A 19,442-nucleotide genomic window follows, 5' to 3' on the forward strand; every position below is an offset into this window, starting at 1 on the left:
GTTGTTGACTAGAAGCCCCAAGCCCCAAATTTGGATGGTTATTTCAGATCAATTTGTGAACTGAAGCATTGTGCATCTCTGCAATGCTGTACTTCCTCCCCCCAGGTCTCTTTCTCTAGGCTTCTTTTCTCTTAAATAACTAGGTTAATATTAAATCTGGATATAAGCATGTTACCAGTACAGTTGACTCAGTTCAAAGATTAACTGTAGGGTAGCAATGCTTCCACTAGATACATTGTGAGTTAAGAGGCTTTTCCATGTAAATGAAGAATCAATGTGATTATTTCTCAAAATATGTATACTTAAATATCTGCTGTGCCATGCACAGACATTTTCATTTTTGCTAGATGGAAACAAACTGTTCTAGCTGCCCAGTGACTCCCAGATTTTTCTCTTTTGCTGTGCTTTGGCCAGTTCAATCCTCACAAAAACCAAGTGGCAAATGAAAGGAAAATGCTAATCACAGACACATAGCAGTCATTTTTGTTTGCTGCTGGTTCTGCAAGGGTTGGGCTAGCCAAGGCATAGAAAAACAGAAATGAGCAAGTGTGGAAAGAAGACTTGTCCAGTGCACAGGTTCCTAAATTCTCACACCCAACCTCACAGATGTTATGGAAGCTGTTTGTAGAAAGAGCTTGTATGGGATTTTCATTGCTATCTATTTAAGGAAAGCATGCACAATGTACAGTGGTACCTTGGTTTACAAACTTAATCCGTTCTGCAAGTCCGTTCTTAAACCAAAGCGTTCTTAAACCAAGGTGATCTTTCCCATAGCAGCGGGGGACTCAATTTACAAATGGAACACACTCAACAGGAAGTGAAACATGTTCTTAGTCCAAGGCAAAGTTCACAAACCAAAACACCAACTTCCTGGTTTGCAGCTTTCTTAATCCAAGTTGTTCATAAACTAAGGTGTTCTTAAACCACTGTATACTGTGTGACAAAGAGCTTGAAGGCCTGGGTATAGGAATGAAACTGTAACTAATACTCTACTTTGCTGTAAACTAAACTTGGTTTAGTAGTCAGATTTCCTTGCAGATCAGTTTCCCCGCCCCCTTGCTGGTTTAAAATTATGATTTAAAATCAATCCACCCTGAATAGTTGTCATAATACCACTTCCATTTTGTACCTCCTATGCTAGTTGAAACCAATGACAGACAAAACAACGTGTTCTGAACTCAAATAAGTTCTTTATTTTTTTAAGCAAAGAAATTCCATTGAATCAAATATAACAAAATTACTCTGTTCCGCATGACTCTGTTTATCACACACAGAACAAAAAAAATTAAGAAAAAAAGATCAAGGACACACTTTTAATAACTTGAAACGTTAGCAGATTTAGAAAAATTGCATTGCTAGTTGCAAATTTTCATCTCAGCAGCAACTGGTTCCTAAGAGACAAGAAAGGAACCAGCAACCATGAGAGTCACTTACACACATGAAACCTGTTCAGGGCAGCATTTTTGTTTCCAAAGGAATTAGGAATGTGAAAGTGATGTTTTCCAAAATGTCTGTCTGGAAGCAAAAATTACCAAAAAAGAAAAAAAGAAAAAACTGAGGTTGAAGAGACATTTTCTTTAAAAAAAACAAAAAACCCTAAAAAACCAAACACTCAACTCACTCCAATAAGGCAGCTGCAGTGACAGAAATCAAAGAGCGCACAGGTACAGGTCTAGCTTCCTGAGGTGTTCGGATATTCCTCTGTGTGTTCAGGAGAAAAATGGGGTGTTTATCTTTTAAAGTTGTGCTTTCTTAAATAAGGTGAAAGGCTGTCAGAACGAATCTATGAATTAACTATCAAATGCAATCGAAATAGCTGTGATGAAATAACTGAACGGACAGACTCACAGATTCTAATACACTACACTGATGAATCTCAATGGCAGATTAAGTTCTTGAGGTTCCCAGTACGAAACAGCCACACAAATTAAGCCGTGATGTCTGCATAGGCTTTTATCAGCCACTGATCTGGAACTGAACCTACTTCAATTCTGGAAAAGGCTGTTTGGTACAAGCAGACATTCTGCTGCATATAGCAAAATAATAACTCCTGCGAGTTGCAAAAAAAATTATGCTGAAAAACAGTGAATCCCCATCTTAGGAATTTTGAAACAATGGGTTACTCTACAAGGATTTGAACCAGCAAAAGTGCTGGAAGGTTGGTGGTCCCAGAAACTGAGGAAATGTCTTGCACGAAGGAAATAGGGATGGTTGCTCTGGTTGCAAAATGGAAAAAAAAGCGGGGGGGGGGGGGGGGATACCAATTCTCAGTTCCAGCTTTATAAATGCTGCCCTTTCATGGTTGTGCCCTTTAATGTAACCAGCAAAAAGAACAGAACACCAGATGCTTCAATGAGATACAGTACAGTTCTTGATTTAAAAAAGGGGGGGAAGATCCCACTGCCCCCGCATTCCACCCGGCTCATTTTGTCAAGCAACCAAACCAGAGGCGCTTCAAGGCAAAGGAGATTTTAAAAAGAAAACAATTCCAGATAAGGAACATGTGGAGACAGCGAAACAAGATGTTAGAATAGTACAAAGGCCACAAAACTCCAGCAGCGTTGCATGGCACCCACCACCCCTTTTCAATGGAGACCTTGCTCAGTACACAACCGGCAGGCTCATTTATATCACTGGCAATAAGTGTGCCTGCTGTGCGACTAAGAGGTCTGCATAACATGTAGCTAAGGAGGATTGCTTAGGCAACTGATATATGGGAGGGGGCCGGTGGTGTGTTTCAGATACTTTACAACCATCTTGTTGTTACTCTTGTCAAGACTACTCAGTGCTACACACCTGGACCTCTCCTTGTAGAGATGCTTTCCTATGATAAGAGTCCCCAGACAGGGAGTTGGAAGTTCTATTCTGGCAGAAAACTCAAAGGCCAATGACAATACAATTGGAAGAAAACTGCTAACCTCAGTCTGTGTAACTGAATGTAGGGCATGCCCTTTTAGAAAAGAATATGCCAAACACTTTCAGCATGAGTCTGGGACAAAAAAAGAGAGAGCTGTAAACATGACCTGCTACCTAGTAATATAAGCCTTCACAAAAAGACCGAAGCCAATCTTAAAAAGGTGCCCAACCTTAGGAGTCCATGAATATCTGGATTACAAACATTTCACCCACAACCAGGCCACTTCAGTGCAGGCATCAACAAAACAGTGAAGATATGAATGTTGAAATAGATGCACAGCTTACAGAAAGCTGCAGATGTTACCAGTGAAGAGCTGCTTTATGCTTTCATCTGATGAAATCTGCTTTGAAAATAATTGAACATGGCAGCTCTTACCACGTGGCAAACCAATTGATGGCAACAGATCACCTCAAACAGAAAGGTCTGAAGTGGCGTGCTGCTTTTTTTTTTTTTAAGTAACAAGATCTGGTGAGCTCCTATGCACAGTTACAAACAGCAAATCGTAACACAGAAAGCATCACCAAGGTCAAATTTACTGGCAAAAACAACGGGATGGAAGAAATGTTAGTGTCCTGGATGCTTCCTTGTTTTTGTTTGTTTGTTTCCATGTAATATCTTTCGGGGGGGGGGGGCTGAAGTCTAGCCTACTGATAAGCAGGGAGATGCATTACAGCAGAATCACAGATTTACTGGAAAATACTAACTGAAAGTCAGAATCACATATATTTTTAAAATGGAATTTGTAAAGCCACTTCCTCCTGTTGGATCAAGTTAACTCGTTCTTTCCCCTACTGGGTTTTTTTTCTGGAGGGTGGGGAGCATTAAGTGTATCCCTAAGTGTGTCTATCAAGCAGACTGAGAACCTCAATTTTATGGTCTCACTGGCAGTGTTATTGGGCAAAATAGGTTTCCAAATTTCTATATGGCCATGTTAGTGAGAACTAAAGACTCTGTAGCAGCTCCACATTTTGGTGTGTGTGTGTGTGTGTGTGTGTAGGGAAAAGGGATCCCTTCCAACATTTCACAAGAGCGCTAATGATTTTCAAGGGTTTGATAGTTTTAGACAAGAGTGGTTCATGCTCTCCTCCATTTAAAAGAATTTTAACCACTGAAGTGATCTTCTTTGAAAAGGCTGTATTACATAGGTGCATTGCCATGTGATCCCTGAGTACTGAAGCTTAAGAATGCCTAAATATGAACACTGGAGTGCCATCAAAAGCAGGCATCAACTCATCTTCTTGTTCAGGTGCAAAACTAGTTCCATAGCTGAAGGGCCCTTTACAAATAATTGCATCCTCACACCCAGCTTCAAGCAGAAGGTAATAAAAGCCTTTCCTTTGTGAAAAATGCAGTTTCCCTTTTAAATGCATCAAAAATGTCTGACTTGGGTAGAAGTCAATGGTAGTGTTAAATTCCGCTATTTAGCACCCATTTGCTAAGAAGTGGGGCAGATGAGATTTATATGATCTAAAGAGAAACCAGAAGTGGGGCAGATGAGAAAGATGGCTCTCAGTGGCAGGTCTAGAGGAACTTCTATGCTTATGTGCTGCTAGGCAAACTCTTTTTGGCAAAACAGCTGCACACTAAAGAGGAAAAAACTAATATTGCGGAGACTGATGTGAAACAGACACTCTCATAGCTAACTTTCTAAATTTTAAGTGGGGGTAAAGAAGCTACATTCACTTCCAATATATATTTGCAGTAACTAAAAATGATTTCAACATCTACTTCCACTCAAACAGAAAGGGGACTCTAGTGACCTGCACTGCTTATGCACCTATAATTTCATCCGCACACTAGGGTTTACGTAGGATTTTGGCAGTTTATGGATACAGAAGAAAATTCCAAAGAATAACATATAAATAGGCTGAAAAAGAATCGAGAGCTAACTCTTTGAGGAAAACGAAAGAGCCATAAGCACTGGCCAAATCATGCCTTGCTAGGCTTGGTCACTCCCTCAGATTTGAGGGGATAGAACATGAGTTCTACACAGCTTGCCAGACATGTCAAGGTTGCTGAACTAAGGCTGAAGGAGTTTTTATTCCTGATGTGAGAAGTGCACCTCTGCTACAGTAGCTAATTATTGCTCAATAAATAAAACTAGAAGAGAATAGAATAACCCCCGAAAACTCAACATACATCTTTCTGAATTTCAAAGCTGCTCCAGGATATGTTCTATGAAGCATCCAAGTTCAGAAAGGATTCATATCCATGTTAAAAAAAAAAATCACACTATAATTAAAGTGCCTTGAAAAGCGAAACCAAAAAGGTTTAAACAATAAAGTGCTAACTGTTATGAAAAATGGGGTGCGTGAGAACTCCTGCAAAAAGAGGTGAAAGGGACCACAAGGAGGCAACAGTGAGCTGACAATTCTGAAGGGAAGCCAGTGTCTTACTACAATGTTCCACTGTCTTAATAGAAAAGTAATGTCTAAATATCAGATTTTTAAAAAATCTTATTAATACATATGGCTGAATATTTTTCTTCCAGGGTGGAAACTCTGTAGCTCAGTGAAGAAATATGTCTGTCTATTGTGTGGTAGTAAAAAAAACTTTTTCACTGTAACTCAACCTAATGCATCATTCACCAATTTTCTGTTGGTGTCTTTGCTCTGAAAGACAAGTCAGACTCATCAGATTGTCCTATATAACCTAGTAACTGTAGATGCATTAGATACAGAACTTTTTTTTTTCCTTTTAAGCATTTCAGTATTGTAGACACCAAATCCCCATCTCCTCTAAGGCAAGGCATACTGACTGAAAATAGCCAGTTCAACGCTTTAGAAGTCTGGGGATTTAATTTATTTATCTATTATGTTCTTCCCTAGCAGACATGAAATGTGGGCAAGACCAAAAAAAATTAAAAAGCATAGATGGATATTATATTCTCTCTTTCACACACACAAAAAGTTCCTAAGAGTATACATATAGATTTGCTAAGAAGTACTCTAGAAAACAAAACACAAAAAAGGGCCACCTACAAACTGATAGCAAGTGGTTTCCATTCGGAGACCGTATTAAAAGGCCTGGGTTAAGAGCACACAAATGTCTTGTGTCAAAATAAAAATTCCTTATACTAGAAAAGGCAAGTATCACAAGGCTACTTGTTTAGTCTCGAGTAGTAACACAACAGGGAATCCACTGGACTGATCAACCCAGAAGCCATCTTTGAGCCAAGTCTCAACAAAAAGCAAAATGTGACTGTACACACCCAGCCATCACTCCAGAATTCTGGAGCAACTGTAGTGCTGATTACACATCAAACACTTTCAAAGCAATCTAAACCCTCGAAGTGCATTAATCAGAAAGGGCAAGCCCCCCCACCCCCCTTCTCAAAGGGATGCAATTCCGGAAACTCAAAATTCTTTCAACTTTCCCCTTGTTTTGTGGACAGCCTTTCCGATGACTTGCAGAGCGAACTACGACTGATTTCCTCTACAGATAGATATAGATGTCTCCCCCCAGGTGGGGAGGGAAAAAATGCAACCACAAACAGACTGTAACTCCTAACGCACATCACTGACTGCTAGACAAGTTTTGCAAAAACCAGAAGTGGGTTTTTTTGTTTCAGTTTCTATCAGTGAAAGTGTGAACAGATGGTCAAGAGCATCAAAACTTCTTGCTAATTTCAAAAATGTTCTTTTGTTGCACTTGTTTCAGAACCTTGAAGCAAGCTATAGATGGCAACCCACCAATACAGTGCATCAGTTCTTCCAATACACAACTGTACTGCAAATGATCAAATATACTCCCAACTTGCTCAGTGCCAGTCATTAGCCTCTCTGGCCGTAGCTCTACTTTGGCATGAAACACTATGGTCAATGCCCAAGTTCAACGTGTTCAGAAGTTAGGTCTGGAAAAGCAGAAGAGATTAAGAGTTCCAGAAGATGGGGATTAAAGGTGAAACGACCTGAAGTCTTTGGAACTGTTTATTCTTGGCCAGATGATTGTTCCGTATCGGAGCATTGTGATTTATTCTTCTCCCACTGACAGATGGCATTGGCATATTGGACCACAAGCTTATCCATCCAGGTGAGGGGTTCAGGAAAGAGTACTGCACCCTCAAAGAAACCCAGGTGACCTCCATGCAATGGCAAAACAAACATTACATTCTCCCGCTTTTCTGCAAGAGTGAAAAAACAAAGTTTAGAACTCAACAGGATCTGCATCTTACCAAATTACAGTACTCTGTCCAGTAAAACCTCAGGTAAAGGGACCCCTGACCATTAGGGTCCAGTCACTGACGACTATGGGGTTGCGGCGCTCATCTCGCTTTACTGGCCAAGGGAGCCGGCGTACAGCTTCCGGGTCATGTGGACAGCATGACTAAGCCGCTTTTGGCGAACCAGAGCAGCGCACGGAAACACTGTTTACCTTCCTGCCGGAGTGGTACCTATTTATCTACTTGCACTTTGAAGTGCTTTCGAACTGCTAGGTTGGCAAGAGCAGGCACCGAGCCACGGGAGCGCTCACCCCATTTCAGCGATTCGAACTGCTGACCTTCTGATTGGCAAGCCCTAGGCGCTGTGGTTTAGACCACAGCGCCACCCACGTCCCTTATACTCTACTGTATTATTTTGGCTGGAAAATGTATATACAGCCACCTGTGTTCCAGGTAGGCATGACACTCCAGTTATAAGGCAGTTGCATTAGTCAAGATGCAAGCTACATGAAATCAAGTCTGTGTTGGATATTTCCCACTGATCCTTCTAGTAAGGAAGATACCCCATTACCCTCTTCTACTGCTCCTTTAGTGTCAAATTTTAGGTTGCAAACTCCTTGGGGAAGGGGCCTATCCTTTTGGACTCTGTAAAGAATATGCACATTATGGTGCTATATGAGACACATGCATAGGTTACGAGTTTGTCTGGAAAAACAAACATGCCTTCTGCCCTCCAAGGCTATCTTTAGGTTATCACAACACTACACTGCCTTGCAGAAATCTATTTACTGAAGCTTTCAGCTCACCTGAGAGGGCTTTTGGTATTGATAAGAGACTATCGTGCACCAAAGGGTCATCAGCAGCATTAACCAGCAAGAGGGGAACAAAGATCTGCAGATTAAAAAGAAGAATTCTGTGTTGGAACACAATCTTGCTTGCAGTCTAGTTATGAAGTCACAATTGAGTACATCAAGTGCTGTAGGTGCCCTGAACCTGCAGAAACACCACTGTTCAGATAATACACATTTAAAATTGATGGAGGTGCTCTTTAGCACCAGTGTAAGTGATTTCTGTCACAGAAAGTTTTTATTACCACAAGCAGCAGTCAATAGCATATCTTCTGCAGTGCTAGGTTTGAGGCAAAACCACTTCACTGTTTTGCTATAGGTGGAAAAGATTTTAAACTAGTATAAAACTCAAGAGTGTAGAATTGGCTACGGTGACTTAAACTTAACATTTCCAGTGACAGACATCTGCTGCTTTCTAAATTTAGGGGAAACGGAAACAGAATTGGGGGGAGCACTAATGACGGCATATGTAGCCTATTCCATAGACGTTAATCAGAAATTGCCTTACAGAAAAACAATAGATAAATAGATACTATAAGAAATGTTGGTCCCATAAGATAGAGGAGCTTTATTCTCTTCAAAAGATAATAAACTGGTTGTAAAAATTTCACAGATATGCATATTTCCACTTGCTGACCATACCACAAATAAGCATATTTTCCAAGGCAAGGAAAATTATTGCTAATTTATGATGACCCCACATAAAGCCTTTTGATTAGAACTACTATTCAGCAACATGTGCTATAAACTTGGCTAGAAGCACATGGGGACATTCTCCATCTCACCACAAATCTCACATACTGACATATGTGGTGCATGTCAAAAACTAGAGTAACAATATCATATCAACTTACTTTCTGCAAGTAATGCAGGCAGCTCTCCTGTTCATAGTATTCCTTTAAGGTGCTGTAGCCATGGAACTTCCTGAGACACAGTAAAAAGAAAGCTTATGCATTTAGAGATTTTCTTGTTATTGAATCACACATATTTTCTTCTAATTCTTATACACAGGATTACAATAGTTCTCCAAATAAGACACTTGAAATGATTACTTCTATACAAGTTAAAGCCAAAATTCTGCTTCGGCTTTCAAAAGAACTATCTAGTGAAACATCCAGAGAATATGGAACTATTATATGTTCCTCTTGTTCTTAGATTTAATATCTAAATTCCACTCCCCAAGACTGTCTGTCCTGCAGAAAAACATCAAAAGAAGAATGTGGCTACTTAATAAACAATTACCTAGGGAACAAAATACCAGGAAAGGAAGCAGTAAGACAAATATGTGGAAAGGAGTGTACACACACCGTAGCCATATCAAATACACTGGAAACATCCTTTCCGATTTAACTGCAGAACCCCTAAGTTAAGGAAGTTAAAACTAATTACCGTATTTTTCGCACCATTGGGCGCACCGGACCATAGGGCGCACCCAGTTTTAAGGGGGGGGAAATCAAGAAAAAAAAATTTCCCCCCCACCAAGCCCCAAAGAGCAGCGTACAGGCTGCACACAACCTCTCCCTGCCAGAGGGGTTGCGCGCAGCTATGGAACAAGCCAAAGCAGCAAGCGGGATGGATCCCGCTCGCTGTTTTGCCTTCCCCCTCAGCCCCGTGCAGCCTCTACCTCCTGGGAGAGGCTCCGTGGGGCTAAAGAAGCCATAGCCCCGTGCAGCCTCTCCTTGCCGGAGGGGTTGCACGCAGCTATGGAAGAAGGCAAGGCAGCGAGTGGGATCCATCCCGCTCGCTGTTTTGCCTTCCCCTTCAGCCCCGTGCAGCCTCTCCTTGCCGGGAGAGGCTCCGTGGGGCTAAAGAATCCATAGCCCCGTGCAGCCTCTCCTTGCAGAGGGGCTGCGCGCAGCTATGGAAGAAGGCAAGGCAGCGAGTGGGATCCATCCCGCTCGCTGTTTTGCCTTCCCCTTTAACCCCGTGCAGCCTCTCCTTGCCGGGAGAGGCTGCGTGGGGCTAAAGAATCCATAGCCCCGTGCAGCCTCTCCTTGCAGAGGGGTTGCGCGCGGCTATGGGAGAAGGCAAGGCAGCAAGCGGGATGGATCCCGCTCGCTGTTCTGCCTTCCCCTTTAGCCCCGCGCAGCCTCTCTCTCCTGGGAGAGGCTGCGTGGGGCTAAAGACTCCATAGCCCCGTGCAGCCTCTCCTTGCCGGAGGGGTTGCGCACAGCTATGGGAGAAGGCAAGGCAGTGAGCAGGATGGATCCCGCTTGCTGTTCTGCCTTCCCCTTTAGCCCCGTGCAGCCTCTCTCTCCTGGGAGAGGCTGCGTGGGGCTAAAGACTCCATAGCCCTGTGCAGCCTCTCCTAGCCGGAGGGGTTGCGCGCCGCTATGGGAGAAGGCAAAGGCAGCGAGTGGGATCCATCCCGCTCGCTGTTTTGCCTTCCCCTTCAGCCCCGTGCAGCCTTTCCTTGCCGGGAGAGGCTCCGTGGGGCTAAAGAATCCATAGCCCCGTGCAGCCTCTCCTTGCAGAGGGGTTGCGCGCGGCTATGGGAGAAGGCAAAGGCAGCGAGTGGGATCCATTCCGCTCGCTGTTTTGCCTTCCCCTTCAGCCCCGTGCAGCCTCTCCTTGCCGGGAGACGCTGCGCAGGGCTAAAGAAGCCATAGCCCCGTGCAGCCTCTCCTTGCCGGAGGGGTTGCGCGCGGCTATGGCACAAGCCTGCATTCGCTCCATAGGACGCACACACATTTCCCCTCAATTTTTGGAGGGGAAAAACTGCGTCCAATAGAGCGAAAAATACGGTATATTACTAGCCCCTCTTTAGATGCAACATCAGGTTCCCAAGTTCTTCTAAGAACAGAAGTCAATCCCCTACCCAACTAGTAGAATGTAATGCTGATGTTCATATAGTAATTACTCCCATTCATCCTAAATATTATTTGTACTGGTCATGAGCCATAAACAGGCCATCCTACGAATTATTTGTGTACAATACATTCCAGGACTCCTTGGATGAAGTAACAGAAGCAAGCAAAAACAAGCAAGGAAACACACATAGGAGGTATACCAACTCCTAGTCCGCCTATTTAGGAATGCAAGTTTTACTGAGGAACAAGTATGCAGCCAAAAAAAGGAGGGTGTCCTCTGAGGACAGGGTTGATTTCTTGCCATATCACAATAGGGTGTAGGGGAAACTAAGGCTAACCAACAAAGGCTTTAACTAGTTTCTACTGGAAAACCTACCCTTGAAACTCCATGACAGAAGTTGAGCTATGTAACACAATATGTAGAAAGTGGTAAGCACTGATCATAAGGAATTACAACTTTTTGCTTATGCCAATGGCTACTGGCAAATCAGTATATGAAGAATTTGATGCAACTACAAATCTAAAATAAACATTTCATGCAGACTGGCTTCATTTTCCATCTATACCATAACTGAAAGTGATTCAGCACTGGTGCTAGCATTTGGGGACATTGGTGCTTCTAACAAAATGACACTCCTGGCTCTATTCTGATGAACTTTTACCAGCACCCCTCAGATGTTTCTGTAGCACCACCAAGTAACTCAAATTATTGGAGTTTGCCAAAGGAATTAGATGACAAGGATCACTGTTTTCTAACCATTCAGAAAAGATTTCTAGTACTGGCTTAAGATATGTTCCACAAAAACACTGTAGAATCTCAACTGCATAGTCTGATTAGTCACCCTGCACCCTAATTTTACTCACTCAACAGCGTTGCTATTTACAGCATGGTAAATTCATTTTTTAAAGTGTAACGAACAAGAGGCAAGACAAACCTGTAAACAATAAGATCTAGAAAGAATTGGGAGTTATATGCACAAAGATGATAACAGCAGCCTGCATTTCAGGAAGGTCTAAATGACAGAGGGGAGTTACCAAATGTGCTTCTTGATGTCCATACCTCATGATACTGTCATCAATCTGCATAAGGGATGTTGCTGTGTGAAGTCTGCTCAAGTCTGACTCTAATAAACACTGAGGCTTTTTAGGGCTCTCAGCAAACAAGGTGTGTCTGAAACATAGAGAATGAAGTGAATGAGTATGAAACACAGACATACTGTAACTATTAGAGAACCTACTCTATTGGGTTTACTGCTGATCTGAAAGTTACTTCATAAATTGCTTTATGTTGACACAGATCTTAAGAATCATGTTACAGTCATCTCCAATACAATTCTGAATCTGTCCCGTGTGAAAAAAATACAAAAGGCAGTTTTGTTCAGCCCTGAAGACTTGATACTGGCATAGATTTTGACATTGGTGCAGAAACTGGTGCAGATACTAACAGTATACCTGAAGGAGCGTCTCCGCCCCCATCGTTCAGCCCAGACACTGAGGTCCAGCTCTGAGGGCCTTCTGGCAGTTCCCGCAATGCGAGAAGTGAGGTTACAGGGAACCAGGCAGAGGGCCTTCTCGGTAGTGGCACCCGCCCTGTGGAACACTTTCCCACCAGATGTCTAGGCAATAAGCAACTATCTGACTTTTAGAAGACATCGAAAGGCAGCCCTGTTTGGGGAAGTTTTTAACATTTGATGTTTTGTCATGTTTTGAATACTCTGTTGGGAGCTGCCCAGAGTGTCTGGGGAAACCCAGCCAGATGGGCGGGGTATAAATTATTATTATTATTATTGGAGTAAAATTGAGCCAAGGTCGGAAGTGCTTAAGAATCAGTGTACTGCAGTAGTCAGGAAGTTGGCCTTAGAGCAGTAGATCCCAGTTCAAAGCCCTGCTCAGCCATGAAGCTTGCTGGTGTTGACTTAACTTGGGCCAGACATCTCAGTCTCATTTTTCTCACAGTGTTGCTGAAAAATAAAATGGCAGTGTGTGTGCGCGGGCAGGCGGGTGCAACCACATATGCCACCTTGGTCTCCTTGAAAGAAGGAATCTCTCTGCTCATCCCAGTGCTGGAATTTATTTCCACCTTTGTGCTGCTGCAAAAAGCAGTGGGGTCTTCAGGGGCTGAAAAATCTGCTTGGGGGACTGAATGAGGCCCCTGGGCCAGAGGTTAGCACTCCCTGCACTAGGCCCTGTGGGCAATTACATTACTAAGCAATAGCCCTGTCAGCATTGGTGAGAACAATGCAAGAGGGTGTGTGCTGTAGACTATGGATCAGATGCATGATCATGTTCTCCACAAGCAGAGGTGGGGCAGAAAATGTGCAAAAGGAAGTTTGGTTTGAGGGTTGGCCTTGGAGCACAAAAGATCCATTATGGAGACAAAAGTGTTTTTGTAGATTAACAAGCCGTCCTTCAAACCTGCCAAAGGTTGCTCATGCTTACAACTAAGAGCTCTTTTAACAGGGAGATTAATATATTTAGTTAAGTTGTCATAATATTTAGTTATCTGGGATGAATTAAGGGGGTTCTATATCCTATACATAGAGTCTCTTAAAGCTGTTTTTCCATACCGGCTTAAACAGGAAGCAATACAGCAACTACAGTTCCAAGCTTTGACTACTGCTAACCTGGAACTGTTCAAACAACCAGTTATTGTAATTTCACACCCTTTCCCCAAGCACAGCCAAAGTGTCACAGACTTTCTTAAGTAAGATGTTTCTGAAAGTAAGGTTATTAATGCACATAGTTCTTCAGTAGCTACTGATCCAGAGGAGAATTAATTTTGTTGGTACCCTGCTCAACTTGGCGACACATAAGAACAATTTTTGGTACTGCACATTATCAGCTGACACAGAGGCCCATTTAGAATATAAAGAGCATCATTTTGTACCTGTGAGACAATATGATTTTCTTCAAGTTGTCTGCCATGAGGAAGTTGTAAAATCTCCGACACTGATCCCATTGCATGAAGGTTTCCTGTGCCCTAAAGATATGACATGGTGGAAATCAATTGAAAGCTGGAAAAGCAAGCTTCCAGGGTCATAGCAACAAAAAGTACTCTTAGATAGATGGCAGCATTTCCACATAACTAATTTGATTCACTTCAAGGGGCCACCTATAAGCTATTACAGTTTAAAAAGTACACAGTAAAACGCACAGTAATGCGTAAGAGAAATGTGTCATTAAAGGATTCAGCCAGCAGGGGGAACAAAAGCATTAGAAACTGGAGCACAAAACAGCCAACAGCTTGCAAAACAGAACTTTCTAGGAAGAGATGGGTTCAATTCTATGTTGTCTCAACAGGTAATTTCAAACATGCGTTACAAAAATTGACAGAGCATGGACAGATGAACTCAAAACTGTATTTCAAACTGCTAATTTTTAAAAAAACAAGGTTAACTAGGTAAGGAAAACACAGACAGAGCAACTAGTACTTATAAGAATGAGAGGTTTTTGCACAATACCCACCTCCCTTTTAATATTGCAGTCTCTGAATGTGTACACATGCCAAAGGTGGCACAGTCTTGTGAAGCAATTTGTAAAAGTCTATAATCTATCTTGCAGTTACATGCAGTATCCTCACATTTTTCTCAGGTTCAAACAAAGTTTGACAAATATTTTAGAGATGGGGAGGAGAGAAGACATGGTCCTGACAGTATTAAGCTTATGTTGTTCCAATTTCTAATCCTCTTGCTTAAAAAAATTAATCCTGCCACAAGATTTCTGCAGCTGCACAGTCTTAAATATAAAGGGAGCCTTTGTTGTCCAGTTTGGAACCAGAGCTGAATTGCTATGAGTTCTATTAATATGGAGGTTGCCATTTCCTTAGCCTGCTTGACACTTTCTCCAACCAGAAGGGCCTTCTGTGTAGCATTTACATTCAGATACAACATCCTTTAGCTAAAGTGCAGTTACAGCTGCAGTACTGCAACTAATGGATTTCAATTGCATTTATTTCCTAATAAGCAGAACTTTGCATACTAAATGTCATTCTAGGGAAGGCTTCCAACTCTAAATTCATTTGTGCAAGTGGGTTGTGAAATAAATTATTGGTTGTTGTTTTTTAGAACAGTACCCTCCCCTTGGGTTTTGACCTTAAAATACACCAGAGCTCATCAAGGTTAGGTCAACCGATTTTTAACCTTTCTTTCAGAGTACACTGCTCTCAGCGCACAGGACTATGAAAAGCATGGTTGCTACATACTCTGCCTGAATTAACATTACTGTAAATGTACAAATATCTAATCAGATCTGAAAGAACACCAAGAAATTCCCTTCCTAAACCTCTACTCATCATTTGGAGATTGGCAAGATTATAAGACTCTATCTTTCAATATTCCAGTGTAATCTGGCTTTATAATACTTTCGATACCATTAACCATGGTGTCCTTCTGATGCAACTGTCCGAACTAGGGGTTGGGTGGCACCACTTTGTGGTGGTTCCAGTCCTACTTCCTAGAGGGTGTTGCTTGGGGAATGCTTTCCAGCCCTGTGGAACCTTCACATCTACATAAAACCGCTGGGTGGGTTATCCAGAGGTTTGGAGTACACTGTCAGCAGTATGCCAATGACACTCTGTTTTATTTCTGCTTTACATCTGCAGGTGAGGCAGTGGAAGCGCTGGACCAGTGTCTTGCCTTGGTAATGGACTGGAGGAGAGCCAAAAAACTGAAACTCAATCCCGTTAAGACTGAGGCACTGTTAGTGGGTGGTTCCCTAGACCAGATGGGTGGAGATCACCTGTTCTTGATGGGGTTACACTTCCTCTGAAGGAGCAGGTTCATTGCTTGGGGGTACTCCTGGATCCTTTGCTGTTGCTCAAGGCTCAGGTGGCCTCAGTGGCTCAGTGTGCCGTCCATCAGCTTCAGCTGGTGGCCCAGCTACACCCCTATCTGGACAGGGATAGCCTAACTACTGTTGTCTATGCTGTGGTAACCTCAAGGTTGGATTACTGCAATGCGTTATACATAGGGCTGCCTTTGAAGACGGTTCAGAAACTTCAGCTGGTGCAGAATTCAGCTGCCAGGTTGCTCACCGGAGCAAGATGGCTTGAGCATATTACACCAATCCTGGTCTGACTGCACTGGCTACCAATTGTTTCCGGGCCCAATTCAAAGTGCTGATTTTGACCTATAAAGCCTTGAACGACTCAGGACCACAATACCTCAAGGACCACCTCTTCCCATATGAACCTACCCAGACCTTGAGATCATCTCCTGAGGCCCTTCTTTGTGTGCCTCCTCCGTGAGAGGTCCAGAGGGTGGCATTTGAGAATGGGCCTTCTCTGCAGTGGCTCCCCTTCTGTGGAATGCTCTCCACAGAGAAGTTCACCTGGTGCCTTCATTATATAACTTTAGGTGCCAGGCAAAAACTTTCCTTTTTAACCAGGCCTTTGGTTGATTTGACTGACATCCTATGCCATTTTAAAATGTGGGGGTTTGGGGGTGGAGGGGGTTATTGGGTTGTTGTTTTCATTTTGATTATGTATTTTGTGGTTTTATATTTTGATTTTGTTCTGTGAACCGCCCTGAGACCTCCGGGTATAGGGCAGAATAATATGATATGATATATGATATGATATGATATGATATGATATGATATGATATGATATGATAATATAATATAATATAATATAATATAATATAGTGCAGTATTGTATTATAATATAATATAATATAATATAATATAATATAATATAATATAATATAATATAATATAATATAATATAATAATATAATATTCTAAGTAGCACAGACAAAGCAAGCATCTTTAAGGTCCTTTTTTAAAATGTCACTTTTGATCTCTTGGGATATATGTAGCTCCTGTGTGCACACATGGACACTACTATACATCCTGTTTGGAGCCTCAGTTCAACACTGGAAATACACAGAGCCAAAGTAGTTTTGGGAGACTGTGACTCTGAACAAAAGAACAGAACAGCAGGAGGAAAGAGTGTGCCTAATATTCTTCCCACTGGCACTTTTCCTAATTATAATCACCTCTGCCCAGCTAATGCACCCCCATTTTACACCAGAGTTCTAGATTTGTGTTTATGCAAAGGGAGGTGGCAGCTGGGAAAGGTCTGGATTTTTGCAGAAAAAATGCTAGCAAGGTTAAGAACACTCTAGTCTCCCCCTAGTCCTCTGCTAAAAATGGCAGCCTCCCAATGCCACTTTTCACTTACACATACCGCCTCTCCGCCCCCCCCCCCCCCCCCCGGAATCTGTTATAGTATTTTGCAGGGAGAATTAGTTCGACCCAGCTCTCAACCCAAAATACACAGCACAACTGTAAGCAGAAATGATACTAGCAGAAATGACATGGCATAACTAGATATCAGAAAATTTGGCCATGACAAAGCTTCAAAAGAGACTGCTAATATTGAATAAAAGAGAACAGATCAATAGGTTGGGTATATGTGGAAATGGTTTGCACCCTTGGCTCTCAACTAAATGCCTACAGAAACTGAGTATGCCAACAGCAATTTTAATGATGAAATTTGCTGTAAGTTCCCAGTTCCCTTTTTTGTGCAAAAAGTTCAAAACACAGTTTAGCAACAAAACTTCACACAACTAAAGTTTTTGTGCCCCTGAACCCCAAAGAAAGCTTTTGGTATCTGTATCATATTTCCATAACCAGCAGATTGTTTCCTTAGACATCTACCATAAGTTTCTCCTGCTCTACAAGACCAAGCTTACCTCAGTGCACTGTACCCTTGACATACGCTGACACAGCACAATACACCCTCTTGGTTAGTCTGGTTCTCTCCCAGATATTTGCACACTATGTTTCCACCAAGGCTGAAGCCCACAACAACCAGCTTGGACTGAGGATAAGTTTTCCTGATGTAGTTCACCATGGCTCCAAATTCCCATGTGCAACCTGTAGAACAGAAAAAATAAAAAAAATAAACATGACATATCACAGATGCATCTAAAGTCCCAATGTTCCCCTAGAGCTCACATATGCACTTCAAGAGACAACATTTCTAACAACATTGTTCATTATTGAAGCACAATGGGCATTTTTGCACATATACAGTGATATTCCAGAAGATCATACAGTGGGAGAATACACCAACATTAATAGTGAAACCCACACCTGCTCTTCTAAAGAACCTTTTTCTGGCCTTTTCTACTGCCATATGAACAGAACCTTTAACTGCCGGCTACAGCAGCAAACTCCCCCCCCCTTTTTTTTTCAAGGATCAAAGCAAGTTTTTCAAAATATTTCATTCTCTGTTCAGCAGTCATCAGGTCCCAGCCAAAAGCTGTAACTAAAAACACTACACACACTGTTATTTCTTCCAACTGTGAACTGGGAGAGAAATCTATAAAGTATCCCCCTCCCTGCAAAAAACCCCCACAAATTGCTGCACACAGTCCAGATTTCCAGCAGCTATTCAGCGATCAAGTGCATTTGACTGTAATCCTTCATGTGCAGCGATTTGTACAAACCTTTGGGAACTGAAGACTGTATTCATACACACAGCACTCCTGTGCAAACATGACCTGACTATTATTTTCTACTGTCAATGACCACTCCTTTAAAAACATTTACAGGAACCTAGGAAGCTGCCTTATACCGATTCAAGATCAATGGGGTCCATCTAGCTCTGTAGGGTCTACAATGACTTACAGTGGCTCTCCATGGTTTAAGATGGAGTCTCTCCTAACCCTTCTTGGAGATTATAAGGACTGAATCTCAGACATTCTGCATGCAAAGTAGATGCTCTACATCTGAGCTACAGCCCTCAGAGGCATTATAATAACACTTCAGGAATTTTTAGAGTTAGGGACAGCACCAAGAAGCCTTAATACCAATACCACTCTGATCCCCAGGGCTTGCTTGCAATGACTGAAACAGGACTATGTTGTGTTCCAGCTAAGCAACGTAACAGGGTTTCTGAGATACTCTGTCAGACCTTAGGTGGGCACAAACAGTTACTGCCAAGCTTCTCACCTCCATATTCTGGAGGGTCACAGAATATGGGGAGATGGGGATCTTGGCAAAACATTTCAGACATTGGTTGGACAGTGAGCTTCATATTGGACCCTTGGCTACAGATGCAGTTTCTCTTTGGCTCACAACCCCTTCTCTCATTAGCTGTCTTGGGGCTGCAGCAGCTCTATTGCCATCTTACTTTCTTTTACCTTCCCACCACTGTGAAGCAGCATGCTTCCTGAACTTAGAACATAGCAGCCTCATTTTTGTTTTCCCTGCCTGCCTTCTTCTCTGGGAGAGGAAAGGGTGCTTAGCTTTGCACTAAAGTAGGGCTGCCACATGTCCAGGAATCAGACTGCAATTTTTTTAAATCAGACTGCAATTTGGGAATATGGCAACCCTATACCAAGGTTTTGGATGCACTTCATCTCTTTCCTTTCAGAGGATGTCTTCCCAAAAAGAACAAGAGGATAGGGTGGCTAGATTCGGACCAGAGGCAGCTCCGTGGCTGGGCATGCTCAGCCTGTTATATACTGAGTTGATTTCCCAGCCCCTGAGAGGATACATGTGTCACAGCTTGATATTTAATACTTTGGGGAGGAGAGACATTGCACAGCACTTTTTTGGTAGAGAGGATGCATTTTCATTCTTGAAAATGTTTTTCAAGCCTTGTTTATGAACACCATACCTAAGCTTCAAAGAAAATAACTCCCATAGGAAGGAGGGGCGGTGCAGAGCTTTACAACAACATTTTGGGCTGCTTA

The 19,442-nt window shown here is 42.4% G+C and overlaps 1 protein-coding gene across 3 annotated transcripts in view; it reads right to left on the reverse strand.

The window, feature by feature from the left end:
• Positions 1-1,173: 1,173 nt before the first annotated feature.
• Positions 1,174-19,442, reverse strand: part of ABHD2 (abhydrolase domain containing 2, acylglycerol lipase) — a 40,183-nt gene continuing 21,914 nt past the window's right edge. For 2 of the 3 annotated variants that reach the window (XM_083412165.1, XM_083412166.1), the window contains exons 6-11: positions 17,433-17,616; positions 13,625-13,717; positions 11,798-11,908; positions 8,782-8,851; positions 7,886-7,970; positions 1,174-7,040 (exon numbers count right to left, since the gene is read on the reverse strand). In XM_083412165.1, the coding sequence (XP_083268291.1) occupies positions 6,847-7,040; positions 7,886-7,970; positions 8,782-8,851; positions 11,798-11,908; positions 13,625-13,717; positions 17,433-17,616 (737 nt within the window). In that variant the 3' untranslated portion in view covers positions 1,174-6,846. Of the gene's footprint in view, positions 7,041-7,885; positions 7,971-8,781; positions 9,309-10,670; positions 11,909-13,624; positions 13,718-17,432; positions 17,617-19,442 lie in introns of all 3 variants that reach the window. The other variant, XR_014504586.1, reaches the window with a different exon arrangement.

The sequence above is a fragment of the Podarcis tiliguerta genome, assembly GCF_965153285.1.
Source record: "Podarcis tiliguerta genome assembly, chromosome: 14".
Lineage (NCBI taxonomy): Eukaryota > Metazoa > Chordata > Lepidosauria > Squamata > Lacertidae > Podarcis > Podarcis tiliguerta.